Consider the following 27,319-nt stretch of genomic DNA (forward strand, 5'->3'; position numbering starts at 1 on the left):
TGCATGTGGTTTAGGTCCCTATTGGTTTTTCCATTGACATGTCCCAAGTCCCATGGGAGGGACATGTCAAATCTGATGATGTAATCGCCTCAAGAGAATATTAAGGATGTGTGGCTCAATGAATTATGCTGAAGCTGTGTGTGTTATACAAGACTGTGTGTGTGATTGTCTGTTTGTCTTCCATTGTACCGTTTTTAGTGATTTTGCACCTTGCCTCACTACACAAATTAATAAAAATGTTTTGCTTTTTCAAAGAGCCTTGTGGATAAATAAAAACACTCATCTATACATACCCCACACTCAGTTCTCATTTACATAATTGCTTTTACGAGTTATTTGGGTAATTATATTTAAAGTTCAAATAGGCCTATAGTAAATGGAGGCCCTTTAGTTGGCTAAAAGTTGGATGGCGCAGCAAAATAGTTAATGATATTCCTTCCCTCCCATCGGCGCCAATAGCCTACATACAGTACATCTTCAGAACTCGGTTTGACGCACAGATAGTCGATTCAATCCACGATCAAGGACCCTCCACGCGCAAAACGAATATTTTCTGGAAAATGGGAGGTTTCACGAATTAGGGAGTGATCATTTGAAAATGTTCCTACTTATTTGAATGTAATTTCACTCGTTTGTCATTGTTTTATTAATTTTTTTGCCGGAGATGGGCTGCGCAATATCAGGCTTGGTACCAAAGCAAGTCGAGGAAGTGATGGACGATGTTCCCACTGTGCATTTAACCGACGAGCACAGGGAGATAATCAAAGCTACGTGGAAAGTCATCCAAGAGAACATCGCGAAAGTTGGTATTATTATGTTTGTTGGGTGAGTACTTTTTAACTGTAGCCTACCGACTGAATTGGTTTCCCTAGGTTTTAAGAAATGTCATGCCTTATTCTGAATTTAAAAGCATGTCAAAATGAACGTAGACCTATTACTAACTCTGATGTCAAACATTGATTCGATTCATTAAAGTAATGAAATCTAACCCTCTTCTACTTGGTAATTGAACTATTTGTCAGGAACATGAGTGGACAGCAAATGTGTCACTTCACTGGGGATTGTATAGAACAACATTTTATCACGTGATTGTATATGATCGTATAAAGTGGAAATACAACCCTCTCCACACACTTTTGTGTTTTTGTCACATTTTCCATGTTAGCAGCCTATAACCTATATTTATATAGCCTACATAATTTGCAACCAGAGCCCAGTCTAATGAAATAAATGGATAGATAAAAATAGTATTTTAAATGACCACACAACCTTTAAATGAACACAAATCTAATATTTTAGCAGCCTATTTCCGGTGGATCGACAATGGAACTCTGTTTAAAGTATCCTCGTTCTTAAATGCAGCCATACAGAGTTGGCTACAATTCCAATTTTATCCTCCAGAAGAGGCAGAATATATATTACAGCAAATAAATGGCTAAACTCCAATGTACTGGTTTACATTTTACATTTACGTCATTTAGCAGACGCTCTTATCCAGAGCGACTTACAGTTAGTGAGTGCATACATTTTTCATACTGATAGAGGATAAACCCATTGTCTTGCATAGAATGTATAAGGAAGGTATCATCGTTATGAGTGACATTGTAAACAACTACCATAAAATGTCACACAAGCAATTAATCAAGGTGTATGGAGAAATATGCTCAATACAAAATTACAACCAACTCATGGCAGCTCTGCCACAAAAAAAGGAAGAGGCAATTACTTACAAGAGAAAGAAATGAACTAGTTTGTCTGTCACCAATAACAAATTATAAATGGCTTAAAATGACCAATATTGCCTAAATCCTAAAATGTATCCCTTTCATTAATGGTCAAGAGGTTTGACAACTAGGCCTACAGTCTTAGAAAAAGGGGTTCCAAAAGGGTTCTTCGGCTGTCCCCATAGGAGAACCCTTTTAGGTTCCAGGTAGAACAATGTTGAGTTCCATATAGAACCCTCTGTGGAAAGGGTTCTATATGGAACCCAAAATAATTATACCTGTAACCAAAAGGGTTCTACCCGGAACCATAAAGCGTTATTCAAAGGATTATCCTATGGTGACAGCCAAAGAACCCTTTTAGGTTCTAGAGAGCATATTTTTTTCTAAGAGTGTATGTGGCATAAAGAGATAGTTGGGAACAGATTTGATGTCCCAATACCATGGCATGATTGGCATTGGGTTTATGAACTGATATATAGGACAACAATTGATGCATCAATCCTTTCTTTTCAATTTAAGCTAGAATATAACATTCTTGCTACAAAAATAATGCTCAGTATATGGAGCATTGTGAACAGTCAGACCGGTGCAGACTCTGCCACGAGGAAACAGAATCAATAGATCATCTCTTTTGGTACTGTCCATCAGTGGCTCGGTTTTGGAGTCAGGTCCAGGAATGGTTGTTATGTCATAATATCAGGGCGCAGTTGGACCTGCAAACTGTGTTGTTGGGGGATTTGAAGGACCACAGTCAGTCAATAGGCAATATCATTGTGCTCTTGGGTAAAATGTTTGTTTTTGGGGCAATTTCGGCAGAAATGTTGATGATGGGGAGGTTCAAGTGCCTAGTGAGACACCATGGTAGAATGGAGGGATGTATCGCAGGAAGAAATGGTAGAATGATGATTGACTGGGAAAGATAAGTTGATCTATAGCTGTCTGAAGGTTGCAATTAATGAGTAAACACATACACATGCACAGTATACATTTTTGAGGTCCTCCAATCAGGGGTGAGGGTGGGGAGGTGATGATTGTATGTTTTGTGCTAGTCCAGGTGGTTATGGATACGCTCACTTCCATGCCCGCCCGGACTTAAGTCCTTCCCGCCCTTGGAAAATCCCTTTGAGCTGGGGGAGGGCGCATCGCCCTGCCGGCATATCAGGGCGGGTGGGTAGCAGCCATTCGTATTGTCTTTGTATTGTATTGTTGTTTTAATAAAATTATGTGTATATATATATATATATATATATATATATATATATATATATATATATATATATATATATACACTACATGGCCAAAAGGAGGTGGACACCCCTTCAAATTAGTGGATTTGGCTATTTCAGCCACAACCATTGCTGACAGGTGTATAAAATCGAGCGCTCAGTCATGCAATCTCCATAGACAAACATTGGCAGTAGAATGGCCTTACTGAAGAGCTCAATGACTTTCAACGTGGCACCGTTATAGGATGCCACCTTTCCAACAAGTCAGTTCGTCAAATTGCTGTCCTGCTAGAGCTGCCCCGGTCAACTGTAAGTGCTGTTATTGTGAAGTGAAACGTCTAGGAGCAACAACGGCTCAGCCACGAAGTGGTAGGCCACACAAGCTCACAGAACGGGACCGCCGAGTGCTGAAGCGCGTAGCACTTACAAATCTTCTGTCCTAGGTTGCAACACTCACTACCGAGTTCCAAACTGCCTCTGGAAGCAACGTCAGCACAAGAACTGTTCGTCGGGAGCTTCATTTAATGGGTTTCCATAGCCAAGCAGCTGCACACAAACCTAAAATCACCATGTGCAATGCCAAGCATCGGCTGGAGTGGTGTAAAGCTTGCTGCCATTGGAGCAGTGGAAACGCGTTCTCTGGAGTGATGAATCACTGCCATCTTGCAGTCCGACTGACAAATCTGGGTTTGGCGGAAGCCAGGAGAACGCTACCTGCCCCAGTGCATAGTGCCAACAGGTGGAGGATGGGGCTGTTTTTCAGGGTTCGGGCTAGGCCCCTTAGTTCCAGTGATATTCAGATGGTTCTAGTGTCTTGTTGTGAAAAGATCACTGTCTGTCTCACTGGTGGCATCCCATTTAATTATGGATTGAATGGCATGATTAAATCAAATCAAATCAAATCAAATTTTATTGGTCACATGCGCTGAATACAACAGGTGCAGACATTACAGTGAAATGCTTACTTACAGCCCTTAACCAACAGTGCATTTATTTAAAAATAAAACAACAACAAAAAAAGTGTTGAGAAAAAAAAGCGCAGAAGTAAAATAAAATAACAGTAGGGAGGCTATATATACAGGGGGGTACCGGTGCAGAGTCAATGTGCGGGGGCACTGGCTAGTTGAGGTAGTTGAAGTAATATGTACATGTGGGTAGAGTTAAAGTGACTATGCATAAATAATTAACAGAGTAGCAGCAGCGTAAAAAGGATTGTGTGGGGGGGGCAGTGCAAATAGATTAATGGAAAACATTAATTTACCATGCACAAATAAGAGCCGCTTTATGTCTTACAAAAGGTGGGGGTAAAATTCCATATAAAAGTAGGTGTTAGCCTAATTTAAAATCAAATAAAATGTTATTTGTCACATGCGCTGAATACAACAGGTGTAGATCTTACTGTGAAATGCTTAAAGCAATATTGTTTATGAGTCCTTTACCTCTCTACCAACACCTAGGTGCCCCTATGTTAAAATACCTCCACTAGGTGCCTGTTTCCAATAGCTCAGGGTGTGCAAATATTATTTTCACTTATATTGTTTATTGCAGGAGCCAGGGCAACAAGCAAGCATCAAAATAGATCCTAATCAAATAATTGGTGGCTGCCTTTTGAGTTTTCCTGGGCCCATATTCATAAAGCTTCTCAGAGTAGACTGATGATCTAGCATCCATTTTAACTTTCTGATCATAATTAATAAGATCACATGGACCTGGTCCTAGATCAGCACTCCTTTTCTGAGATGCATTATGAATATGGCCCCAGGTTTATTAAAGTTGAGCAAAGTAAGTGCATTTTCCGGTTTACTGGTTTGATATTCATACAGATAAATCTCCCTTCCTTCAATAAAATTAAATAAGTAGATTTAGATTTAAAATCTATATACCTTCATTTTCACACACAAAATATTCTCATTCACATTGTCCGTTTCAAAATATTTGATGACAAAGTCCAACATCACAATGCAAATCTCTACACTGTATTACACTGTCATGTTGTCAGTGGCAACCAACCTATCATTTAAGGCATAATTTCTCGCTTCATAAAACTACCAATTTCAATCCTCAACCCGAAATCTTCTACCTCCCTACTGATGTACCACTAAAAATAGAACTAACCCTCTCTTAAAAAAACGTTGGTATACAAACTTACTCCCCCTTTCCCTACTTTTCAGCGTTTCCCATCGGTCACTCTTTATATAGTGCTCTGGTCAAAAGTAGTGCACTATGTCTGGAAGAGGGTGCCATTCAGGACAGAGTCTGTCTGTTCCTAATGAGTCAATCAATGCAGAAAGGGACAGGGAACGCAACCAATAAACTTCTTCTGAGGCCCATTTAAACCCCAAACACGATGGCTGTGCTGATAAGGATTTAACAGGCTATTTATCAGTGGCCCTCGCCACATCAGTTAGGCCTTTAATGGGCTCTGTCTGTGGGCCGAGCTGTCAGCTGTGACATGGGGCCTGCCGCCCCTGCCTGTTTTGGCACCAGTGTGATGTACCTGTAGATAAGCGTCATGCTATACATCACACAGCCATCCATCCACACATTGGGGGTTGTGGTGTTTGTGTCTACTGGATTCTGTAGAGGGGTAGAGGAGTACTGCAGAAGGTTGAGACATTTTATGAAGCGAGAGATTGTAGCTTGAAAGATTGGTTAGTTGGTTGGTTGCCACTGACAACATGGCGGCAATAAAGATTGTCATTTCAGCTACAGTCTTGAGATGTGGTACATTGGACAATAATATGAATGAGAGGGCAAATTGGAAAAAATGGCTGTGGCTTTTTCGAGAATTCCCATTTTTCTAACTTTGAAAAGTACTGATGTCCATTGATATCGGACAGTGTAGGTGATGTATTGAAGATTCAAAATGACTTACTGTCCTAGTCTTAGATATAATAGGAATCAAATTTAGCAACTAAAAGTGAGACTCCCAGTGTGGTTTTAAGTCAAATCTTCATAGGGACACCAAAACAGGTGTGAATAAAAAACACTCTGTTAAAGGAGAAGTTTACCCAAAATCCAGAAACTCCCAAGTGATTCTAGAAATGTAAACTAGTTCAGTGGAGTTTGCCCTCTCTTCCTCTCTCACTGTAGTGCTGTATGGAAACAGCTGCAAAAACGGATCACGTGACTCTTGACGTTGCTGGATGGAGGCCTCGCTCTGCTCTGTTGCCAGTGAATTCATAACCTAACGTAACAGGCGTAAGAGAAACGCCTGAGCGGAGTTCCCACATCCGGTTTTCAGCGGAAAAATAAGTGAAGTTGAAAATAGTTGTATCCCTGAAAACCGGAACATTGTTTTTGGCAACTATCATTATGTCATATAGCCGAATGCCACAGCAGAGGAGATTAGTAACATGGGCACGTTATGCCCTTATTCACAGATGTAAGTATTTTGGCAGAGAAGTGAAGACAGCATTACACATTAGTTATACAAAGTAAACAACCTACAAACATACTCGCGAGTGATGAAAAACACTACTGGAGGGGCGCCGATGGTGTCGTCGAACCGTATTTATTTAGGCCTGAGTATTAAGACCAATTGAGGCGAATTGAGCTTCAGAACGCCGCCGCCACTCTAGCCTCCGAAGCCGTAGCAGTAGCTGGACCACAGCCCCAACCCGTCTAGCCTCCGAAGCCGGTGCAGTAGCTGGACAACAGCCCCAACCCGTCTAGCCTCCGAAGCCGTAGCAGTAGCTGGACCACAGCCCCAACCCGTCTAGCCTCCGAAGCCGTAGCAGTAGCTGGACCACAGCCCCAACCCGTCTAGCCTCCGAAGCCGGTGCAGTAGCTGGACAACAGCCCCAACCCGTCCCCAGGATCAACACAGACTGGTGGTGCAGCTGTGGCAGTTGCGCTCCAATGCCGACAGATGACGAATGTTTGTGCTGCAGAGAATTAGAATACGTGACTACAATTCTTACAGAAATGGAGGAACGTAATGATCATGAGGAGCAGTTAAACTCTGGTGTATTCCATAAACTAATTGGAGATGCAAACCAAGGGCCAAATGGACAGTTATCCAATGAGTAAATAGCTAAACTTTACTTTATGGAATGATCGTATACCATAAATCTCTATGAGTGTTACTGGGTTTACACTGAGTATACAAAACATTAGGAACACCTTCCTAATATTGAGTTGCACCCCCTTTTGCCCTCAGAACAGCTTCAATTCGTCGGGGCATGGACTCTACAAGGTATCCTTTGGGTGGTGGACCATTCTTGATATACACAGGAAAATGTTGAGTTCTTGACAGACTCAAACCGGTGCGCCTGGCACCTACTACCATACCCCGTTCAAAAGCACTTTTGCATTGCCCATTCACCCTCTGAATGGCACACATACACAATCTCACAGGAGGCTGCTGAGGGGAGAACAGCTGATAATAATTTCCGGAATGGCGCAAATAGAATGGCATCAAACACATGGAAACCATGGAAACCATGTGTTTGATGTATTTGATACCATTCCACTTATTCTGCTCCAGCTATTACCATGAGCCCGTTCTCCCCAATTATATCGGAAAACGGTGAAATGTAGTGCCTTCTTCAGGGACTGAACACCAGCTTGCTCTTGCAGCCATCTCTTTTTCAACTTTGCGTTAGTAATTTTACCTGCGACTCTATCAACTTTCACACCAGCCCCCCCCCGCCCCCAAAAATTAATAAAACTTTAATCTGTGAAGCCAAGCAAAGATGGGAAACCAAAGCAACATGGGCTATATGTGACATAAACCCTGAAGAGAAAGACAATTAAGATTTTTGTAAAGATTTGTTTAATTTCTCAGTAAATTTAATAAAGTTTGTGTTAGATTTCATCGTCAACCTCCATATAAGGGCATATCATGACGCTTCTATGTAGCAGGGTCTCCCCCAACGAGGGGGCACGTGCAGTTGTTATCCATCTTCACTGCTGTAGCAGTCGGCTACATAAAATAATGATATAAAATACTTCATGCATAACCAAGCACGTACAGTACATCACAGTTTGGCTCGGCTCTTTGTGGGTCAGTAGTGTGAAAATAGTAACAGAGACCTCGACAGACGTAGACTAAGGCGCGAATCCTAACTTCAATTTGAGTCAAAGTTTCACTTAAGTCTTCCATTTCCATCAATGCATGACAAAGTGAAAATTGGATCTGACACTTTCTCTCAAGCTGAAGAGTGAACAACCCAATGGTAAAGTTGTGCTTTATTGTGTTAAGCTAAAAGCGGGCAAAAGAGAGGTGTTAGCCTGGATATCTGCCGAGGCCAGAGTTACCAGAGAGGCAGTGGTATGAAATATTGAGTACTTGCAAAGGGTTCGAAAATGGAAAAAGGAGGGGGTGCTGGGTAATTGAGTTCCGATGTACACATCATAGGGGCCTGTGTCATGCTGATCAAACCGAAGTGATGTAACAAACCCGTTGACAGAAAGAGGTCCTTAAAAAAGACCATGAAGTAAAGACAATCAGTGTGTATGAGGGGATCAGTTAGAGCAAGGCGAGGTGCTAAGCTTCATCACTCCTTCATGACAAGTCAAGGTCCTCGCTTCATCTACAGTGGGGAAAAAAAGTATTTAGTCAGCCACCAATTGTGCAAGTTCTCCCACTTAAAAAGATGAGAGAGGCCTGTAATTTTCATCATAGGTACACGTCAACTATGACAGACAAAATGAGATTTTTTTTCTCCAGAAAATCACATTGTAGGATTTTTAATGAATTTATTTGCAATTATGGTGGAAAATAAGTATTTGGTCAATAACAAAAAGTTTCTCAATACTTTGTTATATACCCTTTGTTGGCAATGACACAGGTCAAACGTTTTCTGTAAGTCTTCACAAGGTTTTCACACACTGTTGCTGGTATTTTGGCCCATTCCTCCATGCAGATCTCCTCTAGAGCAGTGATGTTTTGGGGCTGTCGCTGGGCAACACAGACTTTCAACTCCCTCCAAAGATTTTCTATGGGGTTGAGATCTGGAGACTGGCTAGGCCACTCCAGGACCTTGAAATGCTTCTTACGAAGCCACTCCTTCGTTGCCCGGGCGGTGTGTTTGGGATCATTGTCATGCTGAAAGACCCAGCCACGTTTCATCTTCAATGCCCTTGCTAATGGAAGGAGGTTTTCACTCAAAATCTCACGATACATGGCCCCATTCATTCTTTCCTTTACATGGATCAGTCGTCCTGGTCCCTTTGCAGAAAAACAGCCCCAAAGCATGATGTTTCCACCCCCATGCTTCACAGTAGGTATGGTGTTCTTTGGATGCAAATCAGCATTCTTTGTCATCCAAACACGACGAGTTGAGTTTTCATCTGACCATATGACATTCTCCCAATCCTCTTCTGGATCATCCAAATGCACTCTAGCAAACTTCAGACGGGCCTGGACATGTACTGGCTTAAGCAGGGGGACACGTCTGGCACTGCAGGATTTGAGTCCCTGGCGGCGTAGTGTCTATACTGATGGTAGGCTTTGTTACTTTGGTCCCAGCTCTCTGCAGGTCATTCACTAGGTCCCCCCGTGTGGTTCTGGGATTTTTGCTCACCGTTCTTGTGATCATTTTGACCCCACGGGGTGAGATCTTGCGTGGAGCCCCAGATCGAGGGAGATTATCAGTGGTCTTGTATGTCTTCCATTTCCTAATAATTGCTCCCACAGTTGATTTCTTCAAACCAAGCTGCTTACCTATTGCAGATTCAGTCTTCCCAGCCTGGTGCAGGTCTACAATTTAGTTTCTGGTGTCCTTTGACAGCTCTTTGGTCTTGGCCATAGTGGAGTTTGGAGTGTGACTGTTTGAGGTTGTGGACAGGTGTCTTTTATACTGATAACAAGTTCAAACAGGTGCCATTAATACAGGTAACGAGTGGAGGACAGAGGAGCCTCTTAAAGAAGAAGTTACAGGTCTGTGAGAGCCAGAAATCTTGCTTGTTTGTAGGTGACCAAATACTTATTTTCCACCATAATTTGCAAATAAATTCATAAAAAATCCTACAATGTGTTTTTCTGGATTTTGTTTTCTCAATTTGTCTCATAGTTGACGTGTACCTATGATGAAAATTACAGGCCTCTCTCATCTTTTTAAGTGGGAGAACTTGCACAATTGGTGGCTGACTAAATACTTTTTTCCCCCACTGTATGTCATTTTAAGATCAATGAAATTATATCACCAAATACAAATCCCACCCCTAATGTAATCAATAGCTACGCTGCCTGACAAATCTGCTGAAAACATATACGGAAGATCAATACACTTGAATAAATAGGTCAGGGAAAAAAGGTGTAAAATAGGAACTTCAAACAACCTGTTTTTACCTTAACCTGACCTTCTGGCGTCGTTAGTAGGGTGGCAAAATTTCAATAAATTCCCTGGGTTTCCAGAAGTCGTGGTTGGAGGATTCCGTATTTCATGCTTGTTCCTTCCTGATTCCGGGAGTCCTCCAACCGGGATTTTGGGAAAAGCAAGGAATTTGAGAGTTCCCAGAATTTTGCAACCCTAATCACCCATGAGTCACCTAGGTTGCGTTCCAAATGGCGGGTAGTGCACTATGTAGGGAATAGAGTTCAATTTGTTACGCAGCCCTAGCATCTTGTAACCAAATGAATGTGACTCCATGCGTGCTTGGTCTGAAGGACGTGCTTGGTCTGAAGGGCGTACTTGGTCTGAAGGGTGTGCTTGAGTTCATTAGCAGAGGAAAGGTGGCCCACCGTGGCCTTTACAGCTTCGGCCCTCACAGCACGCCACAGCAGGGCTTCTCTATAATGAGAGAAGATTTACCCAAGGGCCTTTCCTTCAGCATAATCAGGCCTATTCTAGTTTAAGGTGAATGGAAAGGTTGTGTAGGGTCATGTTCATGCTGAGCAATGCCATTCAAAAGCTCCAATAATAGTCAACTGAGAGGCCTTTAAAAAAAAAATAGGGTTCAATTTTGTGTTTCAAACAACATTGTGTGTATATATGATCACACTATTCAGAGCATTTATTTGTTATAATAATTTAAAAAAATGTGTTTAATATTAGATAATGTAGAATATAAAGACCATGAATTGCCATATGAAATATATTGGAACTAGTCTGAGGGCCAGTTTGGGACCAGGCTACACTTGAATTTGAACTACAATAAAGAAGCGCAGGTTAATAATATGAGGTTCGTGGCGGACATTTCCTCCCCAAAAACCATCCACAAGAGTACCCAACCCCATAATCCCATTTAAATTGGTTTGATAAATCAATGTTCTAGGGCAGTGGGTTACTTTGACACTCTTGTATGACTCTGACTCATAACACCTTCCATAATGTGTCTGGCTGTGGCATAACCTTTGCCTGATGAGAATGTGTCGTAATGTCAACTGGAGCTACAGTGCAATTAACAGCTCCTTCGGTTCATACTTCAGTCTGAGACTGCCGTCGTTGAAGTTGTTTGTGGTGACGTCAAAATGAGGGGTGTTTTACAAAACAAAGCCATCAGCGATTGGATCATCTCTAACCAATCAGAGTCCTAAAGCCAATGATGAATAAAAATAAAAAAATCTGCTTTATCCACGAACGTTCTGGCTCTGGCCCAACCTATTGGTTTCTGGGACCAATCAGAATGGTTAGAATGTGTTTGCGTTCTAGTAATCTTTGGAGAGGTACTCAGATCCAGACTCATTGCAGAGATTAAAATAACATCTGTGGGAGTGGCGTAGCGTTTGGCAAAAGGGTTTTCTAATGATCAATTAGCCTTTTAAAATGATAAACTTGGATTAGGAAACACAACGTGCCATTGGAACACAGGACTGATGGTTGCTGATAATGGGCCTCTGTACGCGTATGTAGATGTTCCATTGAAAGTCAGTCGTTTCCAGCTACAATAGCCATTTACAACATTAACAATGTCTACACTGTATTTCTGATCAATTTCATGTTATTTTAATGGACAAAAAAATTGCTTATCTTTCGAAAACAAGGACATTTCTAAGTGATCCCAAACCTTTGAACGGTAGTGTGTGTATATATATATATATATATATATATATACACACACATATATACACAGTGAGGGGAAAAAAGTATTTGATCCCCTGCTGATTTTGTACGTTTGCCCACTGACAAAGACATGATCAGTCTATAATTTTAATGGTAAATTTATTTGAACAGTGAGAGACAGAATGACAACAAAATAATCCAGAAAAACGCATGTCAAAAACGTTATAAATTGATTTGCATTTTAATGAGGGAAATAAGTCTTTGACCCCTCTGCAAAACATGACTTAGTACTTGCTGGCAAAACCCTTGTTCGCAATCACAGAGGTCAGACGTTTCTTGTAGTTGGCCACCAGGTTTGCACACATCTCAGGAGGGATTTTGTCCCACTCCTCTTTGCAGATCTTCTCCAAGTCATTAAGGTTTCGAGGCTGACGTTTAGCAACTCAAACCTTCAGCTCCCTCCACAGATTTTCTATGGGATTAAGGTCTGAAGACTGGCTAGGCCACTCCAGGACCTTAATGTGCCTTCTTGAGCCACTCCTTTGTTGCCTTGACCGTGTGTTTTGGGTAATTGTCATGCTGGAATACCCATCCACGACCCATTTTCAATGCCCTGGCTAAGGGAAGGAGGATCACACCAAAGATTTGACGGTACATGGCCCCGTCCATCGTCCCTTTGATGCGGTGAAGTTGTCCTGTCCCCTTAGCAGAAAAACACCCCCAAAGCATAATGTTTCCACCTCCATGTTTGACGGTGGGGATGGTATACTTGGGGTCATAGACAGCATTCCTCCTCCTCCAAACACTGCGAGTTGAGTTGATGCCAAAGAGCTCCATTTTGGTCTCATCTGACCACAACACTTTCACACAGTTCTCCTCTGAATCATTCAGATGTTCATTGGCAAACTTCAGACGGGCCTGTATATGTGCTTTCTTGAGCAGGGGGACCTTACGGGCGCTGCAGGATTTCAGTCCTTCACGGCTAAGTGTGTTACCAATTGTTTTCTTGGTGACTATGGTCCCAGCTGCCTTGAGATCATTGACAAGATCCTCCTGTGTAGTTCTGGGCTGATTCCTCACCATTCTCATGATCATTGCAACTCCACGAGGTGAGATCTTGCATAGAGCCCCAGGCCAAGGGAGATTCACAGTTCTTTTTTGTTTCTTCCATTTGCGAATAATCGCACCAACTGTTGTCACCTTCTCCCCAAGCTGCTTGGCGATGGTCTTGTAGGTCATTCCAGCCTTGTGTAGGATAACAATCTTGTCCCTGACATCCTTGGAGAACTCTTTGGTCTTGGCCATGGTGGAGAGTTTGGAATCTGATTGATTGATTGCTTCTGTGGACAGGTGTCTTTTATACAGGTATCAAGCTGAGATTAGGAGCACACTCTTAAAGGGAGTGCTCCTAATCCCAGCTTGTTACCTGTATAAAAGACACCTGGGAGCCAGAAATCTTTCTGATTGAGAGGGGGTCAAATACGTATTTCCCTCATTAAAATGCAAATCAATTTATAGCATTCTTGACATGTGTTTTTCTGGATTTTTTGTTGTTATTCTGTCTCTCACTGTTCAAATAAACCTACCAATAAAATTATAGAATTATCATTTCTTTGTCAGTGGGCAAACATACAAAATCAGCAGGGGATCAAATACTTTTTTCCCTCACTATATATATATATATATATATATATATATATATATATATATATATACCGGTCAAAAGTTTTAGAACACCTACTCATTCAAGGGTTTTTATTAATTTTTACTATTTTCTACATTGTAGAATAATAGTGACGACATCAAAACTATGAAATAACACATGGAATCATGTAGTAACCAAAAAAGTGTTAAACAAATCAAAATACATTTTATTTGTGAGATTCTTCAAATAGCCACCCTTTGACTTGCTGACAGATTTGCACACTCTTGGCATTCTCTCAACCAGCTTCACCTGGAATGCTTTTCCAACAGTCTTGAAGGAGTTCCCACATATGCTGAGCACTTGTTGGCTGCTTTTCCTTCCCTCTGCGGTACGACTCATCCCAAACCATCTCAACTTGACATCATGGGAAAATCAAAAGAAATCAGCCAAGACATCAGAAAAATTATTGTAGACCTCCACAAGTCTAGTTCATCCTTGGGAGCAATTTCCAAACGCCTGAAAGTACCACGTTCATCTGTACAAACAATAGTATGCAAGTATAAACACCATGGGACCACGCAGACGTCATACCGCTCAAGAAGGAGACACGTTCTGTCTCCTAGAGATGAACGTACTTTGGTGCGAAAAGTGAAAATCAATCCCAGAACAACAGCAAAGTCCCTTGTCAAGATGCTGGAGGAAACAGGTACAAAAGTATCTATATCCACAGTAAAACGAGTCCTATATCGACATAACCTGAAAGGCCGCTCAGCAAGGAAGAAGCCACTGCTCCAAAACCGCCATAAAAAAGCCAGACTACGGTTTGCAACTGCACATGGGGACAAAGATCGTACTTTTTGGAGAAATGTCCTCTGCTCTGATGAAACAAAACTGTTTGGCCATAATGACCATCGTTATGTTTGGAGGAAAAAGGGGGTCGCTTGCAAGCCGAAGAACACCATCCCAACCGTGAAGCACGGGGGGTGGCAGCATCATGCTGTGGGGGTGCTTTGCTGCAGGAGAGACTGGTGCACTTCACAAAATAGATGGCATCATGAGGAAGGAAAATGATGTGGATATATTGAAGCAACATCTCAAGACATCAGTCAGGAAGTTAAAGCTTGGTCGCAAATGGGTCTTCCAAATGGACAATGACCCCAAGCATACTTCCAAAGTTGTGGCAAAATGGCTTAAGGACAACAAATTCAAGGTATTGGAGTGGCCATCACAAAGCCCTGACCTCAATCCTATAGAAAATGTGTGGGCAGAACTGAAAAAGCATGTGCGAGCAAGGAGGCCTACAAACCTGACTCAGTTACACCAGCTCTGTCAGGAGGAATGGGCCAAAATTCACCCAACTTATTTTGGGAAGCTTGTGGAAGGCTACCCGAAACGTTTGCCCCAAGTTAAACAATTTAAAGGCAATGCTACCAAATACTAATTGATGTATGTAAACTTCTGACCCACTGGGAATGTGATGAAAGAAATAAAAGCTGAAATAAATAATTCTCTCTACTATTATTCTGACATTTCACATTCTTAAAATAAAGTGGTGATCCTAACTGACCTAAGACAGGGAATTTTTACTATGGTTTAATGCCAGGAATTGTGAAAAACTGAGTAGAAATGTATTTGGCTAAGGTGTATGTAAACTTCTGACTTCAACTGTATGTGACAGGTTTGCTGAGTTGCATTTGATCGTTTGTGTAATATGTGACATTGCTTAGATACAGACATAGATAGAGATGACAGAGTATTGTTGACACATTGTTAGAAAGTAATACTATGGTCCTTTGTAGCTCAATTGGTAGAGCATGGCGCTTGTAATGCCAGGGTAGTGGGTTCGATCCCCGGGACCACCCATACGTAAAAATGTATGCACGCATGACTGTAAGTCGCTTTGGATAAAAGTGTCTGCTAAATGACATATTATTAAGATCTACTCATAACAAAACATAGATTAACCCTATGAGAAAACATAGATTAACCCCATGATAAAAAATTGATTAACCCCATGATAAAAAATGTATTAACCCCATGATAAAACATAGATTAACCCCATGATAAAACTTAGATTGGACATCACTTCCAAATCTCAAATGTGCATTTGAAACCTATAAAGAACAAAATCTGTATTTTCCCCACTGTGTGTGGCGAAATTAATAGCATACAGTTTGTTAATCTATTAATCGTGACCTCGAGTGTGCTCACAAGTAGTGCCCGTTGTCATGGTAACAGGTTGTTTGAGACCCATCCAGAATGCAAGAACGTCTTCTTCCTGTTCCGTGACGTGGAAGACCTGGAGAGGCTGCGGAACAACAAGGAGTTACAAACTCACGGCCTACGGTCAGTGACACCCTTCACCTCCTCCCTCAATCTTTCTTTATCTCCTTTCTCCCTCCTGCCATTCTACCTCCTCCTCTCACCCTCTCACCCTCTCACCCTCTCATCATCACCCACTTGTCAGCTCCCAGGCAAGCTCTGAGCACATCCAGAGACGCGAGTGCAGAAACTGTGAGGACGGTGGGTCCCTTATTTCTTATTGTCTTGGCACACAGTCAACTAGATTCAGAGAAGGCGTGAGATTGCACCAAGATATTGCTTTTTTTTAAATAGTAAATGAATAAGATTGGGTCTAGGAAGCACAGCTGTTTGTTTGTTTCTTGTTTATTTGGATCCCAGAGCTTTTGCAGAGGCAGCAGCTATTTTTCCTGGGGTCCACAAACAACACAAAATATGACAACACACACACTGATAAACTGATAGACAAGGACAGTCACACACATTTATAATACAATGATGTACAAACAATACAACAATAAAACAACAACAACAACTTATACAAACAGTAAAACTACTAAAATGACGTGTATGTTAGTGTGTCTTTGTGTGCGCGTGTGTTTGATTGTGTGGTTAGAAGCTGGTTAGAATATGAGATGGCACTCCACAGACCACATGCACAGAATACCTTACCCTGCATTCACATGATAGCTACATTTCCAATGTAGTATAACTAGTATAATCTCATGCACCTTCGAGTGTCATCATTGTCAGCATAATACGTCAGTCGGTTTCCTGAAACAAAGCGGTAAAATGGCGCCGAAGGTTTCTACTTTTTCTAGTGTTTTTTTGTAGCGTTTTAACGCAAATTTTCTTACAATACTTAATAAACCCGGGCAGAACTATTGGAATATGAATCGCTATTGGAATATGACCCCCCCCCCCCGAGATTTTTACTGTACCCTGTAATTACACCTGCAACTCTGTACATTTTTACATTTCTAATCTAAATCTAATCTAATCTGCCTGTTCTTGAGCTGAGCGTGAGTGGACTGATATTACTTGTCTTGTACCTGCTGCGGCCCTGGCAAAGAGGAGACATTTAACCCAGTGTCTGCTGTCTACGTTCCTCACAGCGACCCACAACACACGTCGCACAGGACACTGACCGTAAGCGAGGCATCAAAGGGTTGCCAATGCTAACGCTATAGCTAATTAAGCCGCAGAGCGGGTTGTGGCTATTAATTCAGCAACAGGGTGCCTGGGAGTGGGACTAAACACACACTGTTGAAAGCTAGGTTTGCTATCGCCAGCGTCAACTTCAGTTGCTTCTCAGTATGACAGGTTTTTAAAGGCTCTCTGATCTCTTTCTTTGACTAAAAGTTAGAAATGTCTACTCTAAAGTAGTGGGACTACAACTTAGTCACAGGGGTACTGAAAAGTTCCTTGAGATCTTCTGATGCAGAAGTAGTTCTGATGGCTTGGTTAGTTGAAGCGTGGTGCTAGGAATGGGGCCCATATAACTAGCTACATTCAAGTCTTTATCTTACAACCTAGACATGTGTACTGTGTATTTAACTATCTAGTTGTAACTGCTTGAGAGCATGGGGCCTCTAACCTGACCAGCATTATCATGAGATACACTTGGTGCCTTCAGGAAAACAAACACATGAGTGTCTAGCGCTAGTCAATCAGTTGCTAATGTGATAGGCCTACTTGTAGCTCAGTTGTTAGAGCATGGTGCTTGCAACGCCCGGGTTGTGGGTTCGATTCCCACGGGTGGCCAGTATGAAAAAATTGATGCACTCACTAACTGTAAGTCGCTCTGGATAAGAGCGTCTGCTAAATGACCCCCCAAAAAAAAAAAAACAGATGTCTCATTCCCCTTTCCCTAAATGTCCCTTTAGCTAACAACACAGAAGCTTGCTACTTTGCATTGGCCGATGTCACGGTTTGAATGTTAGTGTGCCTTTCTACTTCTGACCCTATTTACCTCTGACAATGGCATTTCTTCATGTCTTGAAGGATAATGCACTTCATTGAGAAAAGCGTGGCCAGACTTAATCAGATGGAACAACTGGACCAACTGATCCTAGATCTGGGCAAGAGCCACTATCGTTACAACTCCCCACCGAAGTACTACGTGGTAGGTGTTCAGTCTGGTTTCTGGCTAATGTAATCTTGTTCATTTATGATCTTAAAGGCTAAACTAATCCTAGATCAGCACTCAAAATATTCCATGGCTAGAAAATAGAGTTCCAGTACTACCTTTGCTTAACAACAGAGCGTGGACTTTCACAGAACATTCATCACTACAGGACTAGGGATGATGTGTGCAGATATTCTTGGAATCCATCCAGCTTTAATCTTCTCTGTCTAGATAATAACTGCATGATAACGTAATGGAAAATCTGTCTTGTTATTTTGTTGGATGTTGGATCATCAGATAATTCTGAGTCTATTGCTCTCTGTTTATCAAACATTTATGACCTTCCAGGGCACTAATTATGTCCTCTGGGTTTATTCCAGTACGTGGGGACAGAGTTTATTCGAGCCGTCCAGCCAATCCTGAAGGACAACTGGACCCCAGAAGTGGAGGAGGCTTGGAAGGTAAACAGTTGATGGGAACATTCCCATCCCAGCTAGCAACCATGGTGTGACGATGACAATGAGCCACCCGTCTCAGTTCCATTAACTCTGTGGAGAAGCTATTTAATGATTAAAACTGGGTAACACTACTTTATAAGGCCTTAAAGGGCAATCTGAGATTGGTATATCCAGTTTTGGACTTTTAAATTAAATATATATAGCCATTGATTCTTGAAAAATATAACATATAAATGCCTCATAGGCTTAGTTCAACTGTCTAACCCCATCAGAACCGAAAATATAAGCTTGCTTTACTCCAAATGTAATTGTAAATGAAGACTGTATAGACTTGGTCTTTTACCAAATAGGGCTATCTTCTGTATACCCCCCTACCTTGTCACAACACAACTGATTGGCTCAAACGCATTAAGAAGGAAAGAAATTCCACAAATTAACTTTTAAGAAGGCAAACCGGTTAATTGAAATGCATTCCAGAAGAGTGTGCAAAGCTGTCATCAAGGCAAAGGGTGGTTATTTGAAGAATCTCACAAATAAAATATATTTTGATTTGTTAAACACTTTTTTGGTTACTACAAGATTCCATGTGTTATTTCATACTTCTGATGTCTTCACTATTATTCTACAATATAGAATATAGTAAAAATAAAGAAAAACCCTTGAATGAGTAGGTGTTCTAAAACGTTTGACCGGTAGTGTATACCCATTGATTCTTGAAGAATATAACATATAAATTCCTCATGAGCTTAGTTCCACTGTCTTACCCCATCAGAACCCAATATAACCTTGCTTTACTAAATTTGTAAACAATTAATTGTAAACAAAGACTATAGCTTTAAAATGGGTTAAAACCATAGAGATCCTATTAAATGACGTGTTTAATACTATCATTGTGATTGCATGGATCGTCTGTCCTTGCATACATAGCTCATTTCGCCAGCTCTATCTCTCAGCCATTTACAGTGAAGGAAAAAAGTATTTGATCCCCTGCTGATTTAGTACGTTTGCCCACTGACAAAGACATGGTCAGTCTATAATTTTAATGGTAGGTTTATTTGAACAGTGAGAGACAGAATAACAACAAAATAATCCAGAAAAACGCATGTCAAAAATGTTATAAATTGATTAGCATTTTAATGAGGGAAATAAGTATTTGACCCCTCTGCAAAACATGACTTAGTACTTGGTGGCAAAACCCTTGTTGGCAATCACAGAGGTCAGACATTTATTGTAGTTGACCACCAGGTTTGCACATATCTCAGGAGGGATTTTGTCCCACTCCTCTTTGCAGATCTTATCCAAGTCATTAAGGTTTCGAGGCTACCATTAAAATTACAGACTGATAATTTCTTTGTCAGTGGGCAAACGTACAAAATCAGCAGGGGATCAAATACTTTTTTCCCTCACTGTACCCAAAAAAGTGTCAGGGTGTCGGCTTTGTGGTTGTTTGATTGCCAGATTTCCCCTTTAAAAATATGAAATATTACACAATTCCTTGCTAACTATTTATACTAGAATATGGGTAATTCACTAGCATTGCAACATCAATGGTTATTGACATGTACGTAGGTGTAGAATATAGTGGTAAATGCATCTCTGGTACTTTCACCTGATTAAAGAATAGGCATTAATAGATATCTTTTAATTAATTTGACTTTAATGAATTACTAGTTCTACCAAGGAGCATTGGCAAAAAATGACAGAGCGATTTTATAAATCCTGCTTATTATTTGTTATATTAGGAATGCACATTTCCATAATTGTGGTTACAATTTAAGCAAAAAGACGTGGCGATACTAATATTAAACTAATTTCTAATTGATCAGAATTGTATGTATTAGTGCACACAGCAGCAAACTGTAGCAAAACGTTTTGCAATGGAAAACAATAGTTGATTATTTGGCAGATAGGTTAGGTAGGTCCCTCCCCGTTTCGGCCTGTTTGCTTCCGTTTGGTTCCTAGTGAATACACCGGTGGAGGCTGCTCAGGGGAGGACAGCTCATAATAATGGCTGGAATGGAGCGAATGGAATGGCATCAGACATATTTGTTTGTTACCATTCGACTCACGCCGCTCCAGCCATTACCACAAGCCTGTCCTCCCCAATTAAGGTGCCACCAACCTCCTGTGGAACACACACCTGCTTTTCAGCATGTCTGCAGGAAAATACTCAAACCAATCTACGCAATACATCCAGAAAACATCAATCTGGTTGATTGCTGAATGTGCCATCGGCCCACCGTCTTACAGTGCTACGTATTTACATTTTAGTCATTTAGCAGACGCTCTTATCCAGAGTGACTTACAGTTAGTGAGTGCATACATTTTTTTTTTTTCATACTGGCCCCCCGTGGGAAACGGACCCACAACCCTGGCGTTGCAAGCGCCATGCTCTACCAACTGAGCTACTCTGAAGAGCTGTGGTGCTTGTTGGAATCATGCTTAGGCCTATTTCTAGATAATTCTGTTGAGCGTGCAATAGTATCAGTTAATGCTGTAATGTGGAACTTTTTGGGCAACTCGGACAAATTCACATAGAAATGTGAGTTATAGATCTGCCATTCTCATTGAAAGCAAGTCTAAGAAGCGGTAGAATATGTTCTATGTGCTCTACTTCTATGCTTCCCGTTCTTACATTTTGTTTTTGCATCTTTTACTTTCGATTTTGTACACCAGCTTCAAACAGCTGAAAATACAATATCTTTGGGTTATTGAAAAGAACGGTCTAGATGGTTCCATGATTCTTTACACCATTCTTGTTTTGTCACATAAACTGAAATTAGGGGAACTATTATAATTTTTTTGCAACCAAGAAATGGCGGAGTTTCTGCATATTGCACTTTTAAATAGAACAGGCAAGACATACAGTATGACAGTGACCTCTAGTCATAAATTGTTGTCAATGTGAATTGTGAATGAGGGTTTAATATTTTCCTTAACGAGAAAATTTGCAAGAAATTACCAGGCATCCCGGTATTCCCGTTCAAACCGGAAGTGCTTTTTTAAAAGCATATAATACCAGCGAAAAAAATCTGACATGATTATACCACTGATATGGATAAATATACACATTAATCTAATGGTTTCTTTTTGAAATTGTTGCAATTTACTCAAAGTTCTCTCAATGTCACCACACTATTTCGTTGATGTAGCCTAGTTTTAATGTAGGCCTATGAAGCACTGTTGGCCAATGGGTTAAATATGATGAGGTTATTACAGTCAAGTGAAAATGTGATTCGTTTTAACCTACCTTTGACCGAAAGATGTCAGACACCTTGGTCCTTTTCTCTCCCTGACTATTGGGGGAATTAGGGAAGGTTGTGTTTTTACTTTAGGATAACCCGCTCATCGTGGTGACTTTGTCAAAGGGAACATCTGATTCTCCGCTAATCAAAACACACAAGCTAATAGTAATGGAGGTTCAGCACCGTGGATAGTGCTGGGGTTGATCAACCGCCCCTGAATCTAAATCCCTCGCTTTTGTTAGTGTAGCATCATAAAACAATGTTGCAAATGTCTATTTCATTGAGCGCTTTTGTGGATACAGTGTATCAGCCATTTTGTGAGGAGCCACAGTTTAAATGTTGAGCCTTTGCTAGTCCCACCCAGCTAGTTTGGAGATTTTGAACATAGCCGCAGGAAGTAGGGGTGCTGAGGGTGCTGCCGAACCCCCTGAAAAATCACAAAACAATATTAATAACAAATATAAATGTTTGAATATTATTTTTTCTCTCTCACAAAAGTAGTGCACTGGGCCTTTACTGGTCCTGTATTAGCGGACTGATATAGCCGTCTGTAACACTGGGCCTTTACTAGCCCTGTATTAGTGGACCGATATAGCCGTCTGTAACACTGGGCCTTTACTGGTCCTGTATTAGGGGACCGATATAGCCGTCTGTAACACTGGGCCTTTACTAGTCCTGTATTAGTGGACCGATATAGCCGTCTGTAACACTGGGCCTTTACTAGCCCTGTATTAGTGGACCGATATAGCCGTCTGTAACACTGGGCCTTTACTAGTCCTGTATTAGTGGACCGATATAGCCGTCTGTAACACTGGGCCTTTACTGGTCCTGTATTAGGGGACCGATATAGCCGTCTGTAACACTGGGCCTTTACTAGTCCTGTATTAGTGGACCGATATAGCCGTCTGTAACACTGGGCCTTTACTAGCCCTGTATTAGTGGACCGATATAGCCGTCTGTAGCACTGGGCCTTTACTAGTCCTGTATTAGTGGACCGATATAGCCATCTGTAGCACTGGGCCTTTACTAGTCCTGTATTAGCGGACTGATATAGCCGTCTGTAGCGCAAGCGAAAAAAGAATAATCTGCTGAAGCCCCCTCTCTGCACTTGCCTCGCTATGTTGGGGGTGTAGTCCTACATGTCTTATCAATCCTCCACTTGTCCAACCGCCGGAACATTTTATTGTGCGCTTGCAGATTTTGCATTCTGCCTCCGTGGTATTTCTTGTAGTGAAGCTTTGCCATACAGCAGAAGTGTAAACGAATGAGCGTTGATCATTAGCAGATCAGAGAAGGCCATAGTAGAGAAGTCAGATTTAAACATTGCATATAATTTAACAGTACCATTTCATGTCACACTGTTCATAGAAATAATTAATTATAATTTACCGGTTTCTCTCAATTATTTCTCTCAGGAAACGGGTTTCTCCATAGCCCGGTTCCCGCTATTAAACCCTGATGTGAATATGGTTCTAGGCCCACAGTTATCTACTTTAGCTATCTCCTTATCTCCATATCAGTTTACCAGACGCAATACACTATGAGAAACAATGTTCACCACTTACACTCATAGGCATACAATGTCACCTTTGTAAGCGGTTTACAAGACGCAACACACTAATAGCAAAAATGTACACCACTGTGGTCGTGTCTACAATTGACACTTACATGTGACTTCTGCTATCAGAATACGAAGATGCATTGAAAAGACGGGTCTAGATGCACAAAAGTCACTTTGTGGTCTGATTGTGTTCAGATCTAGTTGACCACTTCAGAGCCTGGTTCCTCTCTAGGTTTCTTTGTAGGGTCCTGCCTTTCTATGGAGATCTCCTAGCCACCATGCTTCTACATCTGCATTGCTTGATTGCAGTGGGCAGCATCATCAGCACTCCTCCCACAAGTCTCCAGAAAACTTGTGTTTTGGGACGAGAGGCACCTTTTCATTATAACGTTGGAAGACATATGTTCCTAGCATGTGAGGAATGTGTTTGCTGGCCTCATAAATGATAGCCAGCTAGCTAATACTGTATTTAGAAAAACTATTTTTTGTTTGGCTAGAGTTATGCTAACCCGTTTGCAATCCCTTTAGCGTTCCTTGCTAGCTTGCTGGCTAGCTACAGAGGTTAGCTGGCTAGTTAGCTACAGTAGTTAACTACTGCCATAAGTTGTTGTGTTATTATCATATTTGGCCTATTCCACCGTTTATAGAATGCATACTGGCATTTGAATATAGAGTGGGAAAAGGGAATCTGGACACACAGTGGACCCAGTAGACACATTTAAATGTAGGTGTAGATGCATGATGCGTTCAGAATTCCATGATCAGAACTCTATGATCAGAATACTAAAGCTGTATGAACTGTCAAGCCTAGACACGGCCTTGGACTCATTGTCAGATAATGATCAGGAAAGGTCCCATCACAAAAACACCTGGGCCTGAATGGCCTTAGGCAAGGGAATGATGGATTAAATTATACAAGACAGGCATCTTCAGACATAGACCGTGCATCCACATGATGCTTCTGAAATTCAAATTAGCACTTGAGACTGAATCTTGAACAGTACTTGTTCTTGTCTCAACCAATGAAACCATAGAGACAGAAAGACACCACTTAGTAACACAATTACACTGAACAAAAATATAAACGCAACATGTAAAGTGTTGGTTTCCATACGCACAAAAAGCTTATTTATCTCAAATGTTGTTCACACATTTGTTTATATCCCTGTTAGTGAGCATTTCTCCTTTGCCAGGATAATCCATCCACCAGACAGGTGTGGCATATCAAGAAACAGCATGATCATTACACAGGTGTACCTTGTGTTGGGTACAATAAAATGATATTTTAAAACGTGCAGTTTTGTCAGACAACACAATGCCACAGGTGGCTCAAGTTTTGAGGGAGTGTGCAATTGGCATGCTGACGGCAGGAATGTCCATCAGAGCTGTTCCCAGAGAATTTAATGTTGATTTCTCTACCACAAGCTACATCGTTTTAGAGAACTTTGCAGTACGTCCAACCGGCCTCACAACCGCAGACCATGTGTAGCCACACCAGCCCAGGACCTCCACATCCGACTTCTTCACCTGCGGGATTGTCTGAGACCAGCCACCTGGACAGCTGATGAAACTGTGGGTTTGCGCAACTGAAGAATTTCTGCACAAATTGTCAGAAACCGTCTCAGGGAAGCTGATCTGTGTGCTCGTCATCCTCACCAGGGTCTTGACCTGACTGCAGTTCGGCGTCGTAACCGACTTCAGTGGGCAAATGCTCACCTTCAATGGCCACTGGCATGCTGGAGAAGTGTGCTCTTCATGGATGAATCCCGGTTTGAACTGCACCTGGCAGACAGCGTGTATGGCGTCGTGCGGTTTGCTGATGTCAACGTTGTGAACAGAGTGCCCCATGGTGGTGGTGGGGTTATGGTATGGGCAGGCATAAGCTACGGACAACGAACACAATTGCATTTTATCGATGCCAATTTGAGATACCGCAACGAGATCCTGAGGCCCATTGTCGTGCCATTCATCCGCCACCATCACCTCATGTTTCAGCATGATAATGCACGGCCCCATGTCGCAAGGATCTGTACACAATTCCTGGAAGCCGAAAATATCCCAGTTCTTCCATGGCCTGCATACTCAGACGTCACCCATTGAGCATTTTTTGGATGCTCTGGATCGACGTATACGACAGTGTGTTCCAGTTCCTGCCAATATCCAGCAACTTCACACAGCCATTGAAGAGGACTGGGACAACATTCCACAGGCCACAATCAACATCCTGATGAAGTCTATACGAAGGAGATGTGTCATGTTGCATGAGGAAAATGGTGGTCAAACTAGATACTGAATGGTTTTCTGATCCACACCCCTACCTTTTTTTAAGGTACTGTACCTGTGACCAACAGATGCATATCTGTATTCCCAGTCATGTGAAATCCATAGATTAGAGCCTAATGAATTTATTTCAATTGACTGATTTCCTTGTATGAACGGTAAAATCTTTGAAATTGTTCCATGTTGTGTTTATATTTTAGTTCAGTGTATATTGTATTGTTTTGAATAGGTTGAGCCCAGGCTTACATCTCCAGGATGTTCAAGGCCTTTGTCCTTGCATTTTTTTTTCATAGTTACAACCTTTATCAGGTTGGCATTTAGCTATAAGGGCACATTTGAAATCCAGAGTTGTGCTGAAAACATGTTGCCAGTATGCTGTTTAATTATTTTTTTCTGCGTTGTTATTCACTAAGTAAAAGGCTTTCTAAGCTTTTTTTGTCTCCATTAACATGAGCACCATGATCATCCAGGGGGAAAACTGTAAGCCCTGAGCATTTTCAATGTTTTGCTGTGCTAATGGTACAAGAGAGAGATGTTCAGTTTTTGACTCATTTCATTCAGACATATCAAAAGGACAGCAATGTATACTGTCCAGCAGCGGTTCCCAACCTTTGTCGGTTACTGTACCACCACCTGAATTTTGCTCTGCCCGGAGTACCCCTGAAGTACCCCCTCATGTGCATTTTAACAGTAGGCCTATGGTCTCATGAGACTTCTCAAGTACCCCGTATGGATAGGCCAAGTACCCCCAGGGGTCCTAGTACCACTGGTTGGAACCACTGCTGTATTTACCATATAATGGAGCAGTATATGTCTATTCCATGTCTTCTGTGTTGACCTTCATGTTGTCCTACAGACGTTGTTCCTGTACATCACCAGTATCATGAAGCAAGGCTATCTGGAAGAGGAGAAGAACCAGAGGAACGCAATGGCCAACACCAGTAGAGAGAGACCAGAGAAGAGGCTCAATGTCATCTAGGAGCAGCCTACTCCCCAGTCATCTAGGAGTAGCCTACTCCCCAGTCAACTAGGAGTAGTCTACCTCCCAGTCAACTAGAAGTAGCCTACCCCCCAGTCATCTAGTAGTAGCCTACTCCCCAGTCAACTAGGAGTAGTCTACCTCCCAGTCAACTAGAAGTAGCCTACCCCCCAGTCATCTAGTAGTAGCCTACTCCCCAGTCAACTAGAAGTAGCCTACCCCCAGTCATCTAGTAGTAGCCTACTCCCCAGTCAACTAGGAGTAGCCTACCCCCAGTCATCTAGGAGTAGCCTACCCCCAGTCAACTAGAAGTAGCCTACCCCCAGTCAACTAGGAGTAGCCACCCCCAGTCAACTAGGAGTAGCCTACCCCCCAGTCAACTAGGAGTAGCCTACCCCCAGTCAACTAGGAGTAGTCTACCTCCCAGTCAACTAGGAGTAGCCTACCCCCCAGTCAACTAGGAGTAGCCTACCCCCCAGTCAACTAGGAGTAGCCTACCCCCAGTCAACTAGGAGTAGCCTACTCCCCAGTCAACTAGGAGTAGCCTACTCCCCAGTCAACTAGGAGTAGCCTACCCCCCAGTCAACTAGGAGTAGCCTACCCCCAGTCAACTAGGGAGTAGCCTACCCCCAGTCAACTAGGAGTAGCCTACCCCCAGTCAACTAGGAGTAGCCTACCCCCAGTCAACTAGGAGTAGCCTACCCCCCAGTCAACTAGAAGTAGCCTACCCCCAGTCAACTAGAAGTAGCCTACCCCCCAGTCAACTAGGAGTAGCCTACCCCCCAGTCAACTAGGAGTAGCCTACCCCCCAGTCAACTAGG

At 42.0% G+C, this 27,319-nt stretch overlaps 1 protein-coding gene across 1 annotated transcript; it reads left to right on the forward strand.

The window, feature by feature from the left end:
• The first annotated feature begins 513 nt into the window (after nucleotides 1–513).
• Nucleotides 514–26,541, forward strand: LOC121552507 (neuroglobin-like). Its single transcript, XM_041865462.2, has 5 exons — nucleotides 514–825; nucleotides 15,785–15,892; nucleotides 17,852–17,972; nucleotides 18,356–18,436; nucleotides 26,376–26,541. The coding sequence occupies exons 1-5, from the start codon at nucleotides 665–667 to the stop codon at nucleotides 26,496–26,498; spliced, it is 594 nt and encodes a 197-aa protein (XP_041721396.2). The 5' UTR covers nucleotides 514–664; the 3' UTR covers nucleotides 26,499–26,541.
• Nucleotides 26,542–27,319: the final 778 nt, after the last annotated feature.

This window comes from Coregonus clupeaformis, chromosome 36 (genome assembly GCF_020615455.1).
Source record: "Coregonus clupeaformis isolate EN_2021a chromosome 36, ASM2061545v1, whole genome shotgun sequence".
Classification (NCBI taxonomy): domain Eukaryota; kingdom Metazoa; phylum Chordata; class Actinopteri; order Salmoniformes; family Salmonidae; genus Coregonus; species Coregonus clupeaformis.